Source organism: Osmerus mordax, chromosome 3 (assembly GCF_038355195.1).
Source record: "Osmerus mordax isolate fOsmMor3 chromosome 3, fOsmMor3.pri, whole genome shotgun sequence".
In the NCBI taxonomy this organism is placed as follows: domain Eukaryota; kingdom Metazoa; phylum Chordata; class Actinopteri; order Osmeriformes; family Osmeridae; genus Osmerus; species Osmerus mordax.
Genome location: NC_090052.1, coordinates 3000666 through 3021308, shown reverse-complemented (window position 1 = coordinate 3021308; position 20643 = coordinate 3000666). Strand labels below are relative to the sequence as shown.

Here is a 20643-nt window from a genome sequence, read left to right as displayed (position 1 = left end):
GAATCTTGCGACTAAGCAAATTCAGTGTGAGATTCAATTTGACAGAACTCAATGAAACTTTTAGTGAAGCTAAATAAATGGAAGTAACAATGTACTGTATAGTAGTGCAATTCCTATAGGCATATTTGGCATTTTATAAGCATGCTGGCTGAACAGGGCCCAGATGCCAGCGTTGTTAATGATAAGTGGACACAGTGGAGGATACGTGTCATTTAGCCTATTTGACATGAATGGCTTTATGAATCACGTTTGTCAATGTTGATCAGTAAGTGAATTATATCTCCCTTCAACAAAGGGTCATTCTGATACCTCTCTCCCATGGCTTATTACGTAGTTAAGCGTTTACTGAACAAAAAGTTTGCATCACAAGTCAGGCAACATTATGTTATACATGGCAAAAAGTAGTGCCTTCGATCTTCAGCAGCATCAAACATGTCTACAACTACATCCAAATGGTTTCCAACCAATAAAAAAAATAGGTGGGTGTAGCTAGAGAAACACAGTAGAGCAGATTTTGTAAAAGCGTTTATTGGACAGATACTAGAAATGTTATGCAGATGTCCATCATTTCACACATCACCTGTGGAAATAAATGGGTCAGAAGTTGCACATCACTGTGCCAGTTACTGGCACAGTGATGTGCCAGTTGAGGAGTGCATCACAGCACTCCTCAAAATGCTTGTTGCTACAGTGAGACATCCTACTGTCCCATTTCAGTAACAATCTACAGTAAGCAGTAATCAAAAGGCAACATGAAGTACACGGTGGGGGGGCAGGAACTGCAGTGAAGCAGAGATGGATCAACTTACTCAATTCCACAAGTAGAGCTGTACTCACTAACCGCCTCGTCACCTGAGGAAAGATGCATGGAAATTGAGCAAAAAGGCACATGATAGCCCATTGTGCGTGTGCCCGGTGTACATTCATACTTTTCTGGTAATAGTCGTAGACTTTGACCACAGCAGGTTGGAGGTTCTTGACAGGAAAGTCTTCCACCATGACGATCGTGTAGGACATGGTCTCCATCTGCTTCAGCTGGAAAACAAGGCCTTGCATTAGACTGCAATTCAATCAATACTGGCAATGCACCCATTTCAAAGTAGTCATTTTTACAGCTGCGTTTGAAGATGACTGGACCAGCAGTTCCAGTTCAGCCTAGGGTTCACCTACCCGTTCTACATAGATGATCACATGTCCATCCTTCTCATCAACACGCTTTGAAGTCTTCATCTGGAGGAACACAATGCAAACATTACAGTAGGATGGTAGTGTAGAGGTATCAAGCCACTTCTAGTGAACACAAACGTCTGAACTCACAGGGTTCACTGAGGTCTTGTCTAGGACGAAGCCGGAAAGCAGTTTGACGTCAATAATAACCATGTTGGTCTCGTTCCGGAGACCACTGTACCTACAAAAGACAATTTGAAAGAAAGTCACGTCAGTCCACGTGCTTAAACTGTACTTGTAGCTTTAAGGATGTTATTCCAGTTGGCTTGGTCGAAGAGGGCCAGTACCTGACTTTAACCACCAAGATGAGGGAGGGATTGGGTTCACACCTATCGACCACCTCAACTGTCACAGCAAAGGCAGAGACGTCTGGACGAGGGGGGGTGTTGTAATACAGAGCGATCTGGAACAGGTTGGAAGTCTGAGGTTACACAACTGCAGTAAGGTCGGTGATGGTAACTAAGGGGGTACAGTCTGACCTGGACAAACACACAGCTCTCCCCTTCAGCCCTGATCCGGTACTCTCCAGGAACCTGCTCTAGTGGCTGTTCCTGGTACAGCAGGCGGTTCTGCTGGTCCACCCTGAAGTCCTGCCTCCAGCCATCAGAGGTCACCACCACTGTAGTAGCACCTCCTGGACTGTAGGTGGCAGCACCGTATTTTGCCAGGGCCTGCAGTGCCACCACTGTGTCCTGGTGAAAAAGGTCAATAGACAATGTTATAGTATATGGAGTTGGGGTTTTTTTCCCAGTGGAATGTAGGCATCCCTACTTGTGTAGAAGAGAAGCCTCCATTGGGGTCCTGTTGCTTGACCAGCCAGAGGACGATGCTGGATGCGTAGTCCAAGCCAAAACCTTCCATCACCGGTCCGGAGAGAAGCGCGAGCAGCACGTACGAGGTCATCTCCACGGCGATGGAGTTCAGGCCAGTCCCAGGAGTGGCCGTTCCCTCCCAGTGACGAGCACCATCTGTGGAGGGCGTGTTCTCAGCATCAGGAACAGTTCTCACACACGACCCAACCGTTGCTTCTCATCATTGGCCCCTCTGAATCTACACTAGTTGTTCCATGGTCCTAACCCACGGGCACCAACCAGCCAGACCAGTCTAGCCAGGTACCTGTGATCTGGGCAGCCTGGTCCAGGTGGGTGATCAGCATGCTCCGTGTGTCCTGGTCTCCTGCCAGGGCGAAGGTGTAGGAGAGCAGGGCTACAGTGTAGAGGTTATCCACTGGGTTTGCTATCGCAGTCTGTAAGCAGCCCAGACAGGTCACCACCATGGGGTCCTGGAGACAGACAAGCAGTTAGGGTAAGGGGTGTGACTGCAGGGAGGTTACGGCAATACTGTAGACTAGTCTGCACCTACAGTGGGGTCATGGCCCAGCTCCAGCAGAGCTGCAGTGACGTAGGCAGTCAGGGACACGTCGTCACTCACGCCTCCCTGAAAGTCACAAGACAAAACGGGAACCAAGTTGGCCAACAGGGATTCGACAGAGGCGCTTCGTTTCAGTTTGGTCATAACATGGCCAGGTATGTGGGATTAAATGTTGTGTCCCTAGATGACAGATTTGGTCAAAGGCTTAAAGCTTTGTCAGGTCACGACGGTCACTGTACAAATCAGGGCCAGGTAGTGAATAGTCAACCTGCTCCTTCTGCCTTCACCTGCATGTCATTGTGGAAGAGCTTCCCCACAGAGGTGATGCAGCCATTAGGCTGCTGCAGACCGGCCAACCAGGACTTCGCCATGGTGATGTGGACGGGGTCGATAAAAACTAAAGGACTCGCCCCTCCGAAAGACTTCATTACGAAGGTGGTCAACCTGTGGCCACAAACGAAACTCAGATGGCGGCAGCCAGCCAAACATGTGGTACAGCCAGTTGAGAAATGGGATTCATTTTGCTACTACAGCATCTCGGGCATCTAGATCGACCAAGCGGACCCACCAGGTGTTGCCAGACTCATCGCTCTGGCCAAAGGCGCTGTACGATCCATCAGTATGTCTGTAGTTGAGCTCATTCTGATAACCTGAATAAAAAGAGAATCCAAACCCAACAGGTGAAAACACGTCACCACTGGAAGCCAGTCATTCAAGCCTTCCCACCGGCTTGTGCCTCGGACTCACCACCCTGCAGGAAGACGACGGCCTTGAGCCCGATCTCAGTGGTCAGTTGATGGGTGCTCTGCAGGTACTCCAGGATGTAGACGTTGGGGGCAAACTGAAGCATGTTCTGCTCTCCACAACCGGAGGGCATGGCCAGCAGGCTGCCCACATTGCTCAAGGCCCTGCCCATCAGATCACCTGGAAGGAGGCGCCACGCAGGTCAACATGCCTTTATTGGAGCCGATTAAAAGAATTGCGACCGATGCTGCCAAGTGGCAGCAGTACTGAAGGGTGAGGATACAGTACTGGAGGTTCTTACCCAGGACAGAGAGCGAGGCCTTGGCTGATCCAATCACAAACTCAGCTGGCAGCTGCAGAGAGATCATCTCCTCTACTGGACCCGCTGGAGACAGCAAGTGGACAAGAGCATTACCCATTAGAAGCGTCAACATGTGCAAGCCACCAGTGTTGATATTATACCAGTGTTAGTAGCAGGCTCACCTGCAGGGCAGAGGAGAGCGTTGTAGCTGACGGTCTCTTGGATCCCCTCAGCCTACAGGTAAATACATTAAATCTTAACATCCTTGAGTGCATATGGGCTTGAACCCACAACATTGACGCAGCAACTCACCTCCACCAAGAATGTCTGGACCACCGTGTCAATGCGGCCCATCTTGGGAACAGTGGGCAGGCCTTTGCCACAGCGAACAACGGTCTTTACGGCCTCTGCGCTCACCTTCACACTCACCTCCCCTAGTCAGAAACACCATCAAGGGTCAAGTCTTGCATGATTGAGTGCCTACAAAGCTCATATTCCCCCCCCTCCTCACCTAGAGCGGTGGGGGTGATGAGCCACTGGAAAGTTCTGCTCTCATTGGCACACAGACACAGCTGGTACTGGCAGCCAACACAGGATGTGATGCTGAACTGGTCTGATTGTGACACGGTCACTTTCACCTAAGGAGCAGATAGGACATTCAGGACACTTCATCCTCAAAAACAAAGAACCAGTCGTCGGTCAGCGACACCAGTAGTCGAACTCCGCCTCCTTCAGGCTGCCGCAAGACAAGGAGCTCCTCATTTACCATGATGCACGTGGAGAGGTAGTTGAAGACGGTGGCCCGGAGGGCGAACACCTCGCCGCGGATGACCGAGAACGGTAAGGTGAGGCTGACGAAGAACGGCTGGAAGGCTGCGAGGGTCGTACTGGGCGCCAGACCCAGACCCCCAGGGGACGTGCAGAAAGCTCCAGAAGCCCATGTGGTAATGGTGTCAGGGACGGTCTTCTCAACCGTCATGGCGCCAGAGTCTCTGGAGGGGGAGAACATGCTGGGTTAGATCTGGGAAGAATCTAACAGCACCTCAAGAGTAGTTGACACATTCAACATGTCACAATTCAAGGTTGGTCCAAGCATTGTAATTGACGCTGTACTTTTATGCCAAAACTACAACGCGTCTATTGAATGCTCATATCGGCAGGTGATTTACCCAACAGGCACCAGGTCCCAGAGCCAGGTCTCTGGGAAGTATGTTCGCAGTGTCTCTTCTCGGACGACGTCAGCCGAACCACCGATGGGGGCATTTAACACTTGGGGTGCAGCCTGAGGCGCTCTCTGCATAGCATTCAGCACTGGGAGAGAATGTTTTGGGGTTCATGGTCAGTCCCAACATGTCTGGGGAGAATCTCTGGTCATAGAATGCTGAAGGTTACCTTATGAAACCGGAACCCAGTATAAATGTGATGTGCATGGTTGAAATGATTATTCTGCATGAACATACCAGGGTAAGGGTAGGATGTACAGTCAAAAGGCATCTGCACATCAGAGTTGGTCATGATCTTCATGCCTATAGCCTAAAAAAGACAAAAGACTTGTATGGAACTACAAAAATCAGGGTTAAAAAAAAATTAGCCACTTTTATTTATCGCTTGAAAACAAAAAATACCATCCCTTCATAGCACTTACTCTGAAGACTCGATAAACATCGACCCTGTTGTTAAAAATCCAGAAGTGGCCTAATCGCCTGTCCACTGGCAAGGGAAAGGGGTTCAAGGGTCCCACAGGTGTGCATGGGTTGGATTCAGGGTCTTCGATATTGTAATTGTAGCCTGACAACTTGTAGAACGGTAGTAGGCTATACACCTGCATACACAGAAACAAAGGGTCACTGCAACGATCAAAACGCACGCAGTACACGAGCAGGAACTTGTCAAGATGGTTCCAGAGCATGTGGTCAGATAAGAGCGGCAGGGTACCGATTGGCTGCTGAGCTCCTCTCCAGGCTGTAGCAGCAGGACTGACTGGTCGATGGACCTGACGGAACAGAGGGAGCCTGGCTGAGCCTTCAGCATCAGGGACACAGTCCCTCCAGGTAGTGCCTGGAGCGAGGCGAACTGCAGAGACACCTGCACACACAGCATAAACTTAGCATAGCCAATACACTTGTATGGAAAGTTTGTTAGGGTTGAGGTTAGGAAGCCCTCTTATTGTACAATTCCGGCGATGCTGACCACATCCATGTACCCCCCCACTACACACTTCCTTTTCAGAGGGATTCAATCATTTTCCTGTCTCGGTGGGGTCTGATCAGTCATCCAAGTGGAATCCTGTACAATCTGACAACTAAAGATTACTGGTCAAATTCTGAACCCTAGTGGGGACCATGCATCTATGACTGGGTTCTACACAGGCGGTGGAGACAAGCATACCTTGTTCTTGAGGCAGAGCTCGACAGGGAAGTCCAGGCTGTCGGCCACAATCACTCCATTGGGCATGATTGTGTACACAACCACTTGGGCCACTGGGGCAAGCTCATCAACATGCTCAAGTGGCACACGCAAAGTCCCTCGGTTTTCTAGAGACAGTTGACAGTATGATCAACCTACAGGAAAAGTTACAGTAGATGTGACAAGACAACTCCTTGACTGTACCTGAGTTCTTCACAACAGACACGGGGAGACGCCCACTTCTCACCACACTGCCTCTGGACATCACCTACAGGACACACAATACCAGACAGTTTATTACATTTACATTTAATCATTTAGCAGACGCTCTTATCCAGAGCGACTTACAGTAAGTACAGGGACATTCTCCCCGAGGCAAGTAGGGTGAAGTGCCTTGCCCAAAGGACACTTGGTCATTTGGAACGGCCGGGAATCGAACTGGCAACCTTCTGATTGCTAGCCCGCTTCCCTCATCGCTCAGCCACCTGACTCCCTACTCCCTCTTAGCTCTGCTTGCTTACCTAAAGCATGCTACGCCAACTTAAGTTCAGTTTGAGACCATTCCCTTTTTGGTGCCATGTTAAGACAACGGTCTCATCTAGAATCTCACCATATAAAAGAAGTCCATAGTCTTCTGGCCCTTATCGAGTTCCTGCCCCTTGACAGTGTAGGAGGCGAGTAAGACGGCGTCAGCGTCGCAGGATAAGCTCTGGTTGGCATACTGGAGAGATACAGCACTCCTGCTCTTGGAGTAGAAGGCTGTGATGTAGTGGTAAGCTGAGCTGTATACTGGCGTGCGTGTCGGTCCAAAAGGCAACACTTCCAACGTGGAGCGAGCCTGAAGACAGCACAAGAAAACCAGGGGTGGAAGTTAAGTGCTAAACAAGGTCACTTGGGTTGGGGGGTGGGGGGGGGGGGGTGGCAGGCAGACCTCCAGAGATGCACCATTCTTCCAGGTGGTGGTGACCAGAGAGAAGGACACAATGCCACTGCTGTCTGTGGTAAGGGTCCAGTTCTGTGACTGCCCATCTGTATTCAGGATCAGGTAGACCAACTCGTCAGCAGCGGGGGAGAGGTCTGGGCCCACCACCTTGATCTGGAAATCACAGGACACAGATGACTGCAGCACAACACCAAAGCTGTCAGCTTAAAGTTTTTCATTAGAAACCAAAATCGCATATCCAACTGTATACATGGCTTGGAGCAGTGACCATTTCAAAAATTTGAAATTGATTGATGTGCCGCATAGTTCTACTACGGCTGACGGTCGAGCGGTCACCTTGCCCTGGAAAAGGATGCCAGGTTTGAAGTATGAGGGGACACCCTCAAACGTGACATCTCTGATAGTGCTGGTGAACACGGCACTGCCACTGCCCTTCATGACAACCCCTGGTGGAAGGACAGACCAGATCAGGGAAGAAAACATCCGTTTGAGCACCATGAATAGGCTCCAACATTGTCAGCATCTCCCTTTGCCACGTCACTGACCCAGTCTCCTCCCCTTACCTGTCCCACTCTCCTCTAGTTCCGCCTGCACCTCAAAGGCATCCTGATACCCATATTGGTCCAGTCTGAACATAGTCACGTTCACCACTTGTGTCGCACAGCCGTTTGGATCAGTCAAACCCAGGTTATACTTCTCGCAGATGTTTGAGCCTCCTTCTGGGTGACCCCAAATAGAAAAGTAGTCGTTCCTGCAGACCTCAGCCCTCAACGAGCCCAGGACAGGCTTCCCATACGTGTACCTGAGGACCAGCACTCAGCTTAATACCAAAACTGGTCTAAGGGAGTCACGTGACCAAGATTTCTGTAGAACTTACTTTCCACACACCCTCAGTGTGACCTCAGTGTCCAGGATGGTGACGATGGGCAGAGACACCGTGACCTCGAACTTGGGCAGAACTGGAATTGAGACAGTGTTAGAGCAGAACCAACCATCACCAGGGGCCTGAACACACATGTAGGGCACATTCTGACCATATTCTTTGAGGTCGAAGCCAGTGGAGGTCTGCTCGCCCTTCTCGTTCCAGACGGTGATGATGTATCGGCCCAGAGGGGCCTCTGCTGTGGTGGGGTGGGAGAGGTCCAGCATGCCACTGACCGTTGAAAGGTCCAGCCACTGAGCGATGCGGTTGGAGTTGGGATCCTGGGCACCCATCAGAAATGCAGAAAGCGTGTTTAGCGTCAGAGGGGAGGGGCATCTCCAGAAAATGGCTTGCATGTCTGGGGTTAGTCCTTCAAATACCAAGTAGTCTTACCTGAATCGCCACAGTTTGATACTGGGGGGGAAAGAGAAACAGTGTAAAGCAAAGTTGCCTGATCATGGAGCAACTGGAGGAAGTTAAGGATCAAAAACTTGGAGCAGTCTCAGGAGGTAGCTCACCTTCTGATTGTACGTCCCAAAACTGGAAGTCAGAGAGACGACTCGGAACTGAACTGGAAAATGGTCAGAAAACGTCACATACAGGAACAATGCCATCCAGCCAGTAGGCTTGGATTGTTTGTAGACCTGCAAGCGTGGCACAGACTAGCCATGCGCAAGTCAACTCAATGTTGTATTCTACGCCAAGCAGAGCAAAGGGGGAAAGAAGCGCATCAGAAGGGTCTCCAACGGGAATACCACCTACCTTTCTGGCCAGGTTTGTAGATGGGCTTGTCTGTCTGGATGATGGTGATGAAGTTAGAGGGTGTAATGAGGATCTTTGTCTCCTTGCGCATCGAGTCCTTATATCCAGTCAGAGAGACACCGAGGGTGGCCACAGTCTCAAGCAACACAGAGGGTACCTAAAAGACATCTAGATATGGGCATTTTGGCAGGCAAAACGCACGGACTACAGATCTCAGCATTGGGTTCAAAAAGGAGTTCACTCCTCCAAAGCCAGAAACAGCCCTGTATGCATGAAGGTCTAGTCAAGCATGGAGGGCACTTGGCTTAGCTCGTAAAAAAGGTTTGACCTTAGCCCATCTACAGTACCTATTGGAGCTTACTGGCCTACACAACTTGACATTTACAAAACAGTTTAGGTCAACAAGCTAAGTTTTTACACGTGAACCATAGAGCAAGAGGGAGGGGGACAGACAGAAGGGGGGGGGGGGAATACAAAAATACCTCAAAGGGGAGACAGATATAAAAGCCCTTGTTGACGCTGGTCTCCAGCAGCCTGGCTAACTGTCCCTGCTCCAGCTGAAGGGTCACCACGAGGGAAAGGGGCTCCGTGGGCTTGTGAACATGGACACACAGGGTCTCCATGCTCCCACCCACCACCTGGGAGCTCATCGTCACCAAGTAGATGCTACAGAGGACAAGACATGGATCAGTTGGCTGCCAAAGTACGCAACTCATCTAGGCTTGTCTCGACTCCGGCGGGAGTCAACAAGTTAACGGATTTCATGACTGCATTGAGTGATAACAAACCAAGCCACCATGTGGGTGTTGAGTTGTCAAGTAGGCGATGTGTGCACAACAAATTAAAGTGTAGTTTGCTCATCTCAGGACACATAATTACACATTTCAAATGTTTGGTATGGATATAGGCAAAGTGTACTTACGATTCATTGAACATGCGCGAGGTCGCAGTTTGCAAAAGCGCAGAAACCACTAAAGCGAAGAAGAGCATTTTTGGTTCCAAGACGGTACGGTCCGTGTTGGTCAGCTGCAAAGAGGAAAATGATCGGTCAGAAAATGTTCTTCGACCGGTGAATACTAAGGACTCACTGGATACGTCTATTTGTAGCAAAGAACACCACACCCAATTGGTTAATTGATGTCCCACCGTCTTCCTCCCGCCTCTTTGATTAAATCCACCAATTTAACCTCCCTGACTCGTGCGCTCATTCGCTGTCTTTTCGCGCGCATTGAAGTTGGCAAGGTCGTTTTTAGGAAGAAGTTAACAACATTCTACAAGAAGCGAATTTTGTCCTTATCCAGCTGATGGTAACAAAACGCATTTTTTTTTGTTGTTGACAGATTTCAAATTTACAAACTGAAGTCGCTATAGCTAACTGCTACTAATGTTTAAATAGCTATTGACTAGCAAAGTACTACTGTTGCATCTACAATTCAGCTAACCTACTGTACTTTCCGTTAGCTACTGTACTGTAATGTCTGTACTGTACTGTACTAGCTAGATAATCTCGCTGTACTAGCCCTACTGAACGCTACTAGCGTTACATGGTAAAGTTAGGCGAAACATTGACAATATCAGGCAATGGATTACAAGCTAGCTACCTTATCCCCAGAACATGGACCAGTTCTATATTGGAGAGTCAGGTCCTGGCCGTCAGTCAACTTCAAAATCTACCTACACAGCAAAGGTAGTATACAGTAGTGTAACTTATGTCTTAGCCAAAAAATGTAAATGCTGTGATTCCATGAGGCTGACGTTAACTGAGTAGTCGTCCCTGAAATATGATTAAATAACGTCTTATGTATTTTTCCATAGGAACGTAAAACAACTTCCTTAACGAGACCTGGCATTGAGCATGACCTTTCAGGTGATGATACATTGTCATTTGACCTGGATGAAAGCCATGAACAGCAAAGGTAGGCTTCATGACGTGACATATTAGGCTGTTAGTGGTTAGGATAGTTGCCTTCAAGTGTTTTACCTTTTTAACATTTGAATGGTATCATATGGAGTTTTACATAATAGCTTAACTGAAGAATCTTCTCGTTTTTTTGCTGCAAGTGAGGACTCTGGTGCCAACATGTCAATCATCAGCGACAGAGAGGAGTCCAGCCAGCTGACCTTTACTCTCAACTCTAGGATAGAGGAGATAGGAATGAGAGCTCAGAATCTGGTAGAGAGGATCAACCAGAGCAGGGCCACAGACCAGGAGATCATGACCAGCTTTGAGAACAAGCTGATGAGCAAGGTGATGATGTGGCAAGTGTCCTGGCTGTCAACGTGATAGCAAATTTTTGTATCAGAATCAGGTTGATTCGCCAAGTGTACACAAACAAGGAATTTGCTTTGGTGGGCAAATATTGGATACTATAGACCGGTTCTGCAGCCGTGACGATGTATGTATAATTGGTCCAGTAAGTGAAATGGTAAATGGTATATTTACAGTATGTGTGTAAAGTTATATAGTGATGTCTGAAATAGATCCACTTGTGTGCCAGTGTATGTGAGCATTTGACCAGTGTACATGTGTTGGTGTGTGTATGTGTCCAGGTGAGTGAGGTGTGCCTGCAGGTGAAGGAGCAGATGTTCCGGAGCTACGACGAGCACGGCCGTGTGATGGAGGGCCGTCTGAAAGAGCTGTCCGAGGTACTGGCGAGGAGCAGCCAGCTCAGCACAGAGCTGCAGGGAGCCAGCCACACCCTGACAGCCATCAACATGGGCCTTCAGCAGAGACCCGGGCTCTGATCTGTCACACATGCACCTGCTATGACTGCCCTATACTGTAAGCCTAGTTCAGCCTACCCATTGTGTTCGTTGTGACTGTTGACATTACTGCACGGCCCTCTGTTCGACTGTGCTATTGATAGGTTCAATGTCTAAGTCGTTCAGGTGTGTATACTGTAACTGGCAGTCTTGCATGGTTGACCTTGGGCTTGTGCCTTGTGTGTGACAGTCAATGTGGTGTAACTGCCAAATGTAATAAACAATTTGAATAAAATGGAGATATTTACTCTCTCCCAATAATTGTCTCCCGAAAAACCCAGCTTAACAAAAGGGATGCTATAAATCCTTACCATTGTCATTGTGAGATTCAATCCAAGTATATCCTGGCAGACAGCACATATCCATGGCATGTGAAGGGATAAAACTAGTGTTCCTCTCCACTGTAAACCACATCACAATACATTAAATCTGGTCCAAAACGTAAGCTGCGGTGCTGTTCAGACATTGAACCAGTTGTCTTCATGCCCAATCGCGTTGATTGAAAATACATAACTCCCATGGCTAAGTATGACAGGATAAACACCAGCTAAAAAATGTGTAGTAAATCATGCTGAATTAAATGGACCACACCTACTGTTTGAAGGTTTATACCCCAGGCACCTGATGCGCCCAACAAAACAACATAATTGAAACAAACCCCAAAATGTTTAAGTTAAGCTCAGAAAAGCTTTATTCAAACCATGCATGACCACATCTGGTTAATGAGCTCATAAAGTGCCAACAGATTACATCTTAACCCTCAAAAAACATTTCCTCAAAAGGCTCAAGTGAAATTTAACCACGAGAAATGATGAGAGAGGTTGTGAGTTGTGAGAACTTTGGTACTCACAAACACAGATCTGAAGACTCAGTCCCAAGTTCACATCTGGACCTCAATCTAAACCGTTTCCCCCCGAAAACATTTTAAATCCTTTGACTAAAGTAACACTTTATCCCTTTTAATTGAAATTGGTTAGACTTATGTTCAGAAAGTCAGGACTTTGAGACTGAGAGTAGAAAAATAGCTTTAGTAGGAATTGAAAATCTGCCTAAAATAATTACAGTTCACAACAGCCCAAAGGTTCAGTGATAAACTTCTCTTAAAACCTATACCTGGTTATTCCCTCAAAATAACGATTTAATGTACACAATCTACAAACTTAGGAGAGAGAAAACCTTGGCATTATGGTATACATAGTTGAAAGTCCATTTCAGCAACCTGCCAGCTACTTAAGCATTGTTCAGAAGCAGTTTGAAGGGTGGTTTATATTAGTTGTTGTCTGTAGAGGTGGTAACAGCTGTTGGCAGTCTACTTCCCCACAGTGAAGGACTGTAGTCCAGTGATAGCTCTGCCCAGAATCAGAGCATGGATGTCATGGGTACCTGTGGAAGACCAGAAACAATAAGCACACACTTGGAATGGTGGGTGGCAGCAATGCATAATCTGGGAATATCCACCAAACTAAATGTGCGAAGAAAATACAGATCGTGTCTTCTGCAGGGAATGTCTTAACCCTTGTGATATCTTCGGGTCATTCTGACCCATCAGTCATTGTATCCCACCGTCGTATTGCGACAAATTTACCGCATACAAAAACAAAGTGAAGCATTTTCTTTTAACCGTTGGGCTGTCTCAGACCCCCACATTGCAAAGGTTAAAAGAAAATTATTGGGTGTGCTTTGCCTTCGGCAAGGGCACAACCTTTGTTCTCTCACATATATATTATTCTTTTTATTATTATTCTTTTTATTCTTTTTGCCCCCCTAAAACTCAGTCAATATTTGGCCTACATAGACAACGTAGGTGTCAAAAGTTTCGTCTTGGTAGTGATTGAGTTGCTTCTATTGGAATTTACGTTCCGTTGCATGGTTTGGGCGTAGGTTACGTTTTTGTGGCGAAAAGTGAAGCTAACGGTGGCTAATTTGCTAGCCACAGTCACTGACGTTACTAACGTCACTACGTCACTAACGTCACGAAAACACGCGTGACTACCTTTGCCAGAACATTCGTTTCGCATCTGTTAACTTGGGGGATAGCTAGGCTAACTATAGCTTTACTGCAAGGCAGCTGCAGAAACGCCACAAGCAAAGAGGCCAGGGTGATACATATTTACTCATTTTACTTTGTGATATGACACACAATTGTGATGTGTAATGTACAATATAAGCTGATATTATTAAGGAAGTACATCTACTTTCGGAAACAGTAGTCTACTATTTCACTGAAGTATTAGCATCATGACATTAGCCTGTGTTGCCCGGGCAACACATACTACAGTGGTCTATGATGTATCTGTTTTCAATCGTTAAAATAAACATTCCTCACATATACATTTTCGTTGTAGGATTTATTCTGACATTAGTAAACGATTTGTTGGTGAAATTACCATTACCTGTGGTTTCAAACCAGTGTAGCTCACTGCAACGCTGTAGCTTACGCGAGACACAATACAAAAACTACAGTAGCTACAGTACACAGCTGTTTAGGAAGTCAAACGGCGACAGAAAATGTTCGGCACTCCCCTTACTTAAATCAAAAGTCTATCTAACTACTAACCTGAACTTCATTGCCACAGCCTAAACGTTGTCAATCTGTTCATGAAAATAATTAATTTCAGCCTAAACCGTACAACGGAACGTTAAATCCAATTCAACCAACGCAATCGCTACCAAGACGAACACAGCAGTAGTCTAGTACTGTACCGTAGTAGTACAATTTACCGGGGCAGCTTCTCCACACAGGGCTATATCGCATTTTGCGTTGTTACTGACAATGATCGCTACCAGTGAGCTTTTTATGAATGAGCAATTTTCCACTAAATAAATGTCAAGCTTATTTACGTTTTGGGGGGCATATTTTCAGTTAGCAGATGGTACCGTTTGAATCGCGATTCCATCTTCTACTGCCGGGTAAAGTCGTAGAATAATCTTCAAAGGGGTTGTTTATTCATGAATTAATGCAATATGAGTAGGCTAAATGCCTAAAAATATCATGAAAAGGGAAAAACTTAAAATGACGTTTAAATCATAGAGATTAGGTCAATTTTTACACCGGTCTGCACTAATGTCACGAAAACACGCGTGACTACCTTTGGCAGAACATTCGTTTCGCATCTGTTAACTTGGGGGATAGCTAGGCTAACTATAGCTTTACTGCAAGGCAGCTGCAGGAACGCCACAAGAAAAGAGGCCAGGGTGATAACTATTTATTCATTTTACTTTGTGATATGACACACAATTGTGATGTGTAATGTACAATATAAGCTGATATTATTAAGGAAGTACATCTACTTTCGGAAACAGTAGTCTACTATTTCACTGAAGTATTAGCATCATGACATTAGCCTGTGTTGCCCGGGCAACACATACTACAGTGGTCTATGATGTATCTGTTTTCAATCGTTAAAATAAACATTCCTCACATATAAATTTTCGTTGTAGGATTTATTATGACATTAGATTACAAGTAAACGATTTGTGGGTGAAATTATCATTACCTGTGGTTTCAATCCAGTGTATCACTGCAACGCTGTAGCCTACGCGAGACACTACAAAAACATCTACACAGCTGTAGGAAGTCAAACGGCGACAGAACATGTTCGGCACTCCCCTTATATCGCATTTTGCGTTGTTACTGACAATGATCGCTACCAGTGAGCTTTTTATGAATGAGCGATTTTCCACTAAATAAATGTCAAGCTTATTTACGTTTTGGGGGGCATATTTTCAGTTAGCAGATGGTACTGTTTGAATCGCGATTCTATCTTCTGCCGGTAACGTCGTAGAATAATCTTCAAAGGGGGTTCTTTATTAATGAATGAATGCAATATGAGTAGGCTAAATTCCTGAAAATATCACGAGAAGGGAAAACTTAAAAGGACGTTTAAGTCATAGAGATTAGGTCCATTTTTACACCGGTCTGCCAAATGTATTCGTTTTGATTCAGCCTGTCAGCTGCCTCTTGCAGGGGAAATGAGAAGACATCATATTTCATTCTACACTTCACTCGTATTTTGAGTTGTAAATGAGCAGCAAAAAAAAGATGCTTTTAAATCTATGTAATCTTTATAAATAATAAGTAGGCCCGATGCATTTTTATATAAAATATACAGACCCCTGTGCAACCGACGTAAGCAAGCACACCCTACAATTTCCCCAGAAATTGTATCCTCTCTAGTTTGTATTTGTTTTTGTATTGGGTAAAATTGGGTAAACACAACGATGGTTCTTTATGAACCTTTGGGTCATGTGACCCGAATGGCGGCACAAGGGTTAAAAGATCTCTGCGGGTCTTAATTGTGGCAAAAGCAATACTTTCCTCCCATGCCTAGTGCTCCCATACTGCCCCCTGCTGGAGAGAATGTGCACTGACCCATCCACCCTCCCCTCCACCCTCCTCACCTTCGTAGGTGTTGACGGCCTCCAGGTTCAGGACGTGGCGGATGATGTGGTACTCGTCGGAGATGCCGTTGCCCCCCAGCATGTCTCGGGCCTGCCGGGCGATGTCCAGGGACTTGCCACAGCTGTTCCTCTTCAGCATGGAGATCATCTCCGGGGCCGCTCTGACGGGGGAGGAACCCGCAACACACGTCACCCCCTTTTCTACACGCCGTACCTAAGAGTCTGATCCGTCAAGGTATTCTTTGTTTCCAGGCCCCCTGTGTTCTCTAAAATGCCAGCTCTCTCCCCATGTTATGTGATGAATTGGATGGTTGACATATATGTGGTTTAATCTGAGTTTGGTCCTCTCAAGGAGGTCGTTTTTGACATCTACAAAACCACCCGTCAGAGTTCGCCGTGTCCAGCCCCTACGTACTTCTTGTCGTCGATGAGCCTGCCCAGTTGCAGGCAGGCCTGCAGGCCGATGGTGATCTCAGTCAGCATGTCGGCCATCTTCTTCTGCATCAGCTGGTTCCTGGCCAGAGGCACCCCAAACTGGATCCTGAGAGAGAGAGAGAGAGAGAGAGAGAGAGAGTGAGAGAAAAGGTGTGTGTGAGAGAGAGAGAGACACCAGACATGACAGCTGTGAGCTATGAGGTGGTGTACAGCAGGCAGGCTGAGTTTCATTCAATATTACTATTATTATTATAAACATAACACTGTATGGAGTTCCCGTGTACAAAACATCCTGTTATCCTGAAATTGTTCATAAACAGGTCTACAAGCTGTCTTCCCACCTGTCCAGTGTGTACTGGCGCGCGGCGTGGAAGCAGAACTCTGCCGCCCCCAGCGCTCCCCAGGCGATACCGTAGCGGGCGTTGTTCAGGCAACCGAAGGGACCCTGGAACCCCGAGAGAGCACAGACGTGAGACACTGCCAACCAGAGAGAGAGCAGGAGAACCACAACACACACACACGCGGTCACATGATCTGTCGAGCTCGCGCCCCCCTTTACCGCTAGGCCAGAGACTTTCGGCAGCAGGTTCTCCTCGGGGACCTCCACGTCATCCATGACGATCATGCCCGTGGCGGACGCCCGCAGGGAGAACTTGCCCTCGATCTTGGGCGTGGAGAAGCCCTTCATGCCGCGCTCCAGGATGAAGCCGCGCACCTTCCCGTCCTCGCACTTGGCCCAGACCACCGCAATGTCGGCCTCGGGCGAGTTGGTGATCCTGAGGGGGCGAGGGAGGGGACAGGAAACCGCGTCACTACCGTGCGTGGAGGAGGGAGGGGACCTAACAGGGCACTGTGTTGAGAAACCGTCCTGTAGATGTGTTTATATATCTTATGGTTAGAATGTTGACGAATATGGACAGTTGAGGGTTCTTGAACGTGCTTAAGTAGCAGTGTAGAATCATGACATAATTACATTTCGCCCCGGATCTCTAACCACAGGCTCAGATTGGTTACTAATTAAGATCTATTGGGTATCAAACAGCTTGCATAACCTCTGTCTCTGCCAGAGAACCTAAAGTAGGCACAGACACAAAGGTCAGTTCTCAGTGTGTACTCCCCTTAATGCTTGGTAGCTGCTGAAGTTCAGTTCTTTGCTGCTAAGCTAAGTATCATAGGCAAAGCGAAATCTGAGCACCCTGCACGGGAGTGCAATCCAATATGCCTCATATTAGAATGCACTTAAACAGCTCCACCTTGTGGACGAACAGGACGTAGGAAGTTGCATGTTTACAACCCCAAAGCTTCTAGGTATAGACTCGACCTTGACTAAATATAGCCGGGGGGAAAAGTACATTCAAAACATGCGTCTTCACATTGTATACTGTTGCAATGTGATTAGAGTGGAAGCTGAAATACGCTGTTATAAAGGACTGCATGTCTACCCCAAGTGCTGAGAGATATCTATTTCAAGCCTGGAATTTGGCATCGTCAGGTATTATTATCGTCAGGTTATGACCATTTCTGGTGTCATTAGTATCTGCTGTGTGTTGATTCAAAGCATAATATGTACCACAGGCTATAAATCGGCAGATATCAAAGAGAATAGCCAAGAAGGACACAGACAACCGGAAGGATCAAACCAACATGCCAAACAAGGGTATCTCCTCAAGGCTGCTTTGGACAGGGCAGTGCAGACCACACTGCAGGTGTTCATGTGTGCACGCAAGCAGAGCAGCTGCTGTAGGGCTCAAGATCAAAAGAGACAACAGAGTGCGGAGCAGAGAAGCAGAGCACCCCCCCCCCCCCGTCGTCGTCGTGTCTCACCAGGTTTTGGAGCCCGAGACGGTGAACGTGCGGCTGGACGGGTTGTACTTGGCCTTGGTCTCCATGCCGGAGGGGTCGCTGCCGTGATTGGGTTCCGTGAGGCCGAAACAGCCCAGGATCTCTCCACGCGCTAGGGGGGGGTCGTATCAGAGATCACATTAAAGCATGGGGCATTTGACTGCACCTAGTTTCGTCACAAACCAATCTATGGGATAGAATAAGTCTGTCGAGAATCCCTTATTGAGGTCTCAATCTCCTTCAAATCGAACACATGAAAACTCGAAATGATTTGAAAGGTAATAAGGTGAAACGGTGTCCTCCAGGAAGATGGTAGCAACGTGCCCCCCCCCCCCCCCCCCCCCCCCCGCTGTCCTCACCGAGCCTGGGGAGGTACTTCTCCTTCTGCTCCTCGGTCCCGTAGGCGTAGATGGGGTGCATGACCAGGGAGGACTGGACGCTCATCACCGACCTGTAGCCGCTGTCCACCCTCTCCACCTCCCTGGCGATCAGCCCGTAGGCCACGTAGCTGGTCCCGGCACAGCCATACCCTGGACGTCAGGCAGGGGAGAGGACGGAGAGGGGGACGAGAGTCCATGAATGAGAACGTCCACATTTCAAGCGGTCAATTCATCGCTGTGTTCTAGTGTTTTCTGGGATGACGCAAACAGCAAGCGGGGGCTACTTAAAACAAATATCCTGGTCGCTCCATCACCCGTGAGGTGAATGACCAAAGTCCACTCCACAAAAAGACAAATCCCTCTCAGTTTCGACTTCTGAGCTGTGAATTGTGGTATGTCCAACAGCAAGCATGCCAGTCAGGATATTGTGGTTGGCTTAGTCGTGAAAACCAGACTGTGGCCTTGATCCATTTGTTCTTGACGTACGAAAAGTCTAGCTAGCAGATTAAATAAACACAGAGCCTGAATAAAAAGGTTGTTGTTGTCTTACCTTTAATAGTGGGGCCGAGTACACCTAGTTCTCCCATCTCTGACACTATCTCACGATGGAACACTGAGGACGAGAAAACAGACCGGTTATTTACGTCGGTTGGAAATACAGCAACCTTCTACATTCTATAACAAAGGCAGAAGTGCAACTTTGAGGAGTAGAAGAAATCTGGCATTCGGTTTGTTTCGTGCGTTTGGTCTGATGTCGTCTTCTTCAGTGCGTTTAACCTAGTACCCGGGTGACGTGAGTGTCAGCATACTGGGATGAAGGACCGAGTGTGTGAGGAAAAGTGCCTAAGAAGCCCTGCAGATTCCAGCATAAAGGTTTCTGTCGCACCTTCATGTCTGTTGGCCATAAGGATGCGGGGCATGAGTTTGTCTTGGCAGTAGGTACGGAAAGAGTCCCTGATCATGATCTCCTCTTCAGTCAGCTGACCCTCCAGCTCCAGGCCATCTTGCCAGTTAAACTTGACCTTGGCTGGGGGGAGGGTGGGGGTGACACAGCATGATTAGACAGCATTTAAACCATAACTGAAAGCACGTGCGTGTTGAAATTCAAGTTAAAGTGATCAACGTGACACGGGTGAAGTATGGCGGGAGAAGGTGATTCAAGGCGGTAGATTTGTCAACGTACGCGCTTTTGCTTTCTTCTCGCTTGACTTCTCGGCATCTGTGGGAACAAGGTTGTGATGAGACATACAATGCTTACTTGGATGAAAGAGTTGCCAACGGCAAGCGAGTTATTATGGATTATCTATCTTTCTCATACCCCACTGTGCAGGTGCTGCGGTTCCCTGTGCTCTGGAAGACGTGATAATGGCGCATCTCTGTGAGTTGCCGAGCAGACGGCACACAGCGCCTCTCAATGCCATGGTCAGTGCACCTTTCGGAGGTAAGGCACATCATTGTAATTATGTAACATGCAATTAGCAAAGCAATCTAACTTCACAATGTTGACGACTAGGCGAATAGTCGACCTTTTGTCCACTTCGTTTACAGGTAAATAGATTCACCAAGTTGGTGGGTTATTTTTCCCAACCACATACACACACACACACACACACACACTATCACAGAGGAAACACACAACGACACACACTTGAGTCGTGGCGAGTTGCGTAGTCTAGTCTAGAGTCTAAATTTAGTAAAAAATAAATGTTGAGAACTTCGAATGCTGAGAAATAACAATACACCTAGCAAGCTAGTTACCGATAGGACCGAGTTAGTAGCTAGCTAGCTTGTTCAAGCTAACTCTGATATGCTTGTTAGTTAAATAGATCGTACTAAAGTCATGAATCGGCTATTTATTTAGAAGCTGTCACCACTGCCACTAGCATTACAGATAACAGACACTAAAACATTCAATTCCTAGTTAGGGTAGTTAATAACAGCAAGCGCACTTATGATAATAAACATACTGACCTGTTACTGTACAATGTAGCAATCTGTGACCTGACTTTCCCTTCAGACAGGTAGCAAGCTAAGATAGCTAAAAAGACAAACGTCAATAGCTCTTAGTGGTTATGATATGTCGCCATGTTGAGTGTGTCTTATCTTACTTCAGTTTAGGGAAATATTCTAATTTCATCAACATTTT

The 20643-nt window shown here is 47.2% G+C and overlaps 3 protein-coding genes across 4 annotated transcripts; 1 reads left to right on the top strand and 2 right to left on the bottom strand.

Annotated features, from left to right (window-relative positions):
• Positions 1-512: 512 nt before the first annotated feature.
• On the bottom strand, positions 513-9689 carry LOC136941186 (alpha-2-macroglobulin-like protein 1). Of its 2 annotated transcripts, none has more exons than XM_067233620.1 (35): positions 9599-9689; positions 9159-9342; positions 8677-8833; positions 8433-8485; positions 8308-8328; positions 8027-8195; positions 7870-7951; positions 7556-7794; positions 7329-7438; positions 6981-7145; positions 6660-6887; positions 6254-6317; positions 6032-6177; positions 5579-5728; positions 5289-5465; positions 5104-5176; positions 4813-4954; positions 4410-4635; positions 4155-4281; positions 3956-4077; positions 3826-3877; positions 3644-3727; positions 3346-3522; positions 3167-3248; positions 2886-3042; positions 2590-2664; positions 2344-2509; positions 1999-2195; positions 1707-1919; positions 1515-1630; positions 1318-1408; positions 1171-1230; positions 930-1035; positions 810-852; positions 513-580 (listed from the first exon to the last, which is right to left on the bottom strand). In XM_067233620.1, the coding sequence occupies exons 1-35, from the start codon at positions 9664-9666 to the stop codon at positions 577-579; spliced, it is 4326 nt and encodes a 1441-aa protein (XP_067089721.1). In that variant the 5' UTR covers positions 9667-9689; the 3' UTR covers positions 513-576. The 2 variants fall into 2 exon arrangements, with proteins under 2 accessions (XP_067089721.1, XP_067089722.1); XM_067233621.1 differs by having other exon boundaries at positions 8677-8812.
• A 224-nt stretch (positions 9690-9913) lies between these two features.
• On the top strand, positions 9914-11642 carry syce2 (synaptonemal complex central element protein 2). Its single transcript, XM_067233662.1, has 5 exons — positions 9914-9983; positions 10289-10363; positions 10492-10592; positions 10738-10924; positions 11227-11642. Exons 1-5 carry the CDS (start codon positions 9981-9983, stop codon positions 11419-11421), a joined length of 561 nt encoding a protein of 186 aa, XP_067089763.1. The 5' UTR covers positions 9914-9980; the 3' UTR covers positions 11422-11642.
• Positions 11643-12106: 464 nt separating this feature from the next.
• On the bottom strand, positions 12107-20505 carry LOC136941194 (glutaryl-CoA dehydrogenase, mitochondrial-like). Its single transcript, XM_067233631.1, has 12 exons — positions 20469-20505; positions 19816-19929; positions 19681-19716; positions 19384-19524; positions 19048-19110; positions 18477-18647; positions 18100-18229; positions 16835-17051; positions 16617-16720; positions 16256-16381; positions 15841-16001; positions 12107-12822 (listed from the first exon to the last, which is right to left on the bottom strand). The coding sequence occupies exons 2-12, from the start codon at positions 19916-19918 to the stop codon at positions 12749-12751; spliced, it is 1326 nt and encodes a 441-aa protein (XP_067089732.1). The 5' UTR covers positions 19919-19929; positions 20469-20505; the 3' UTR covers positions 12107-12748.
• Positions 20506-20643: the final 138 nt, after the last annotated feature.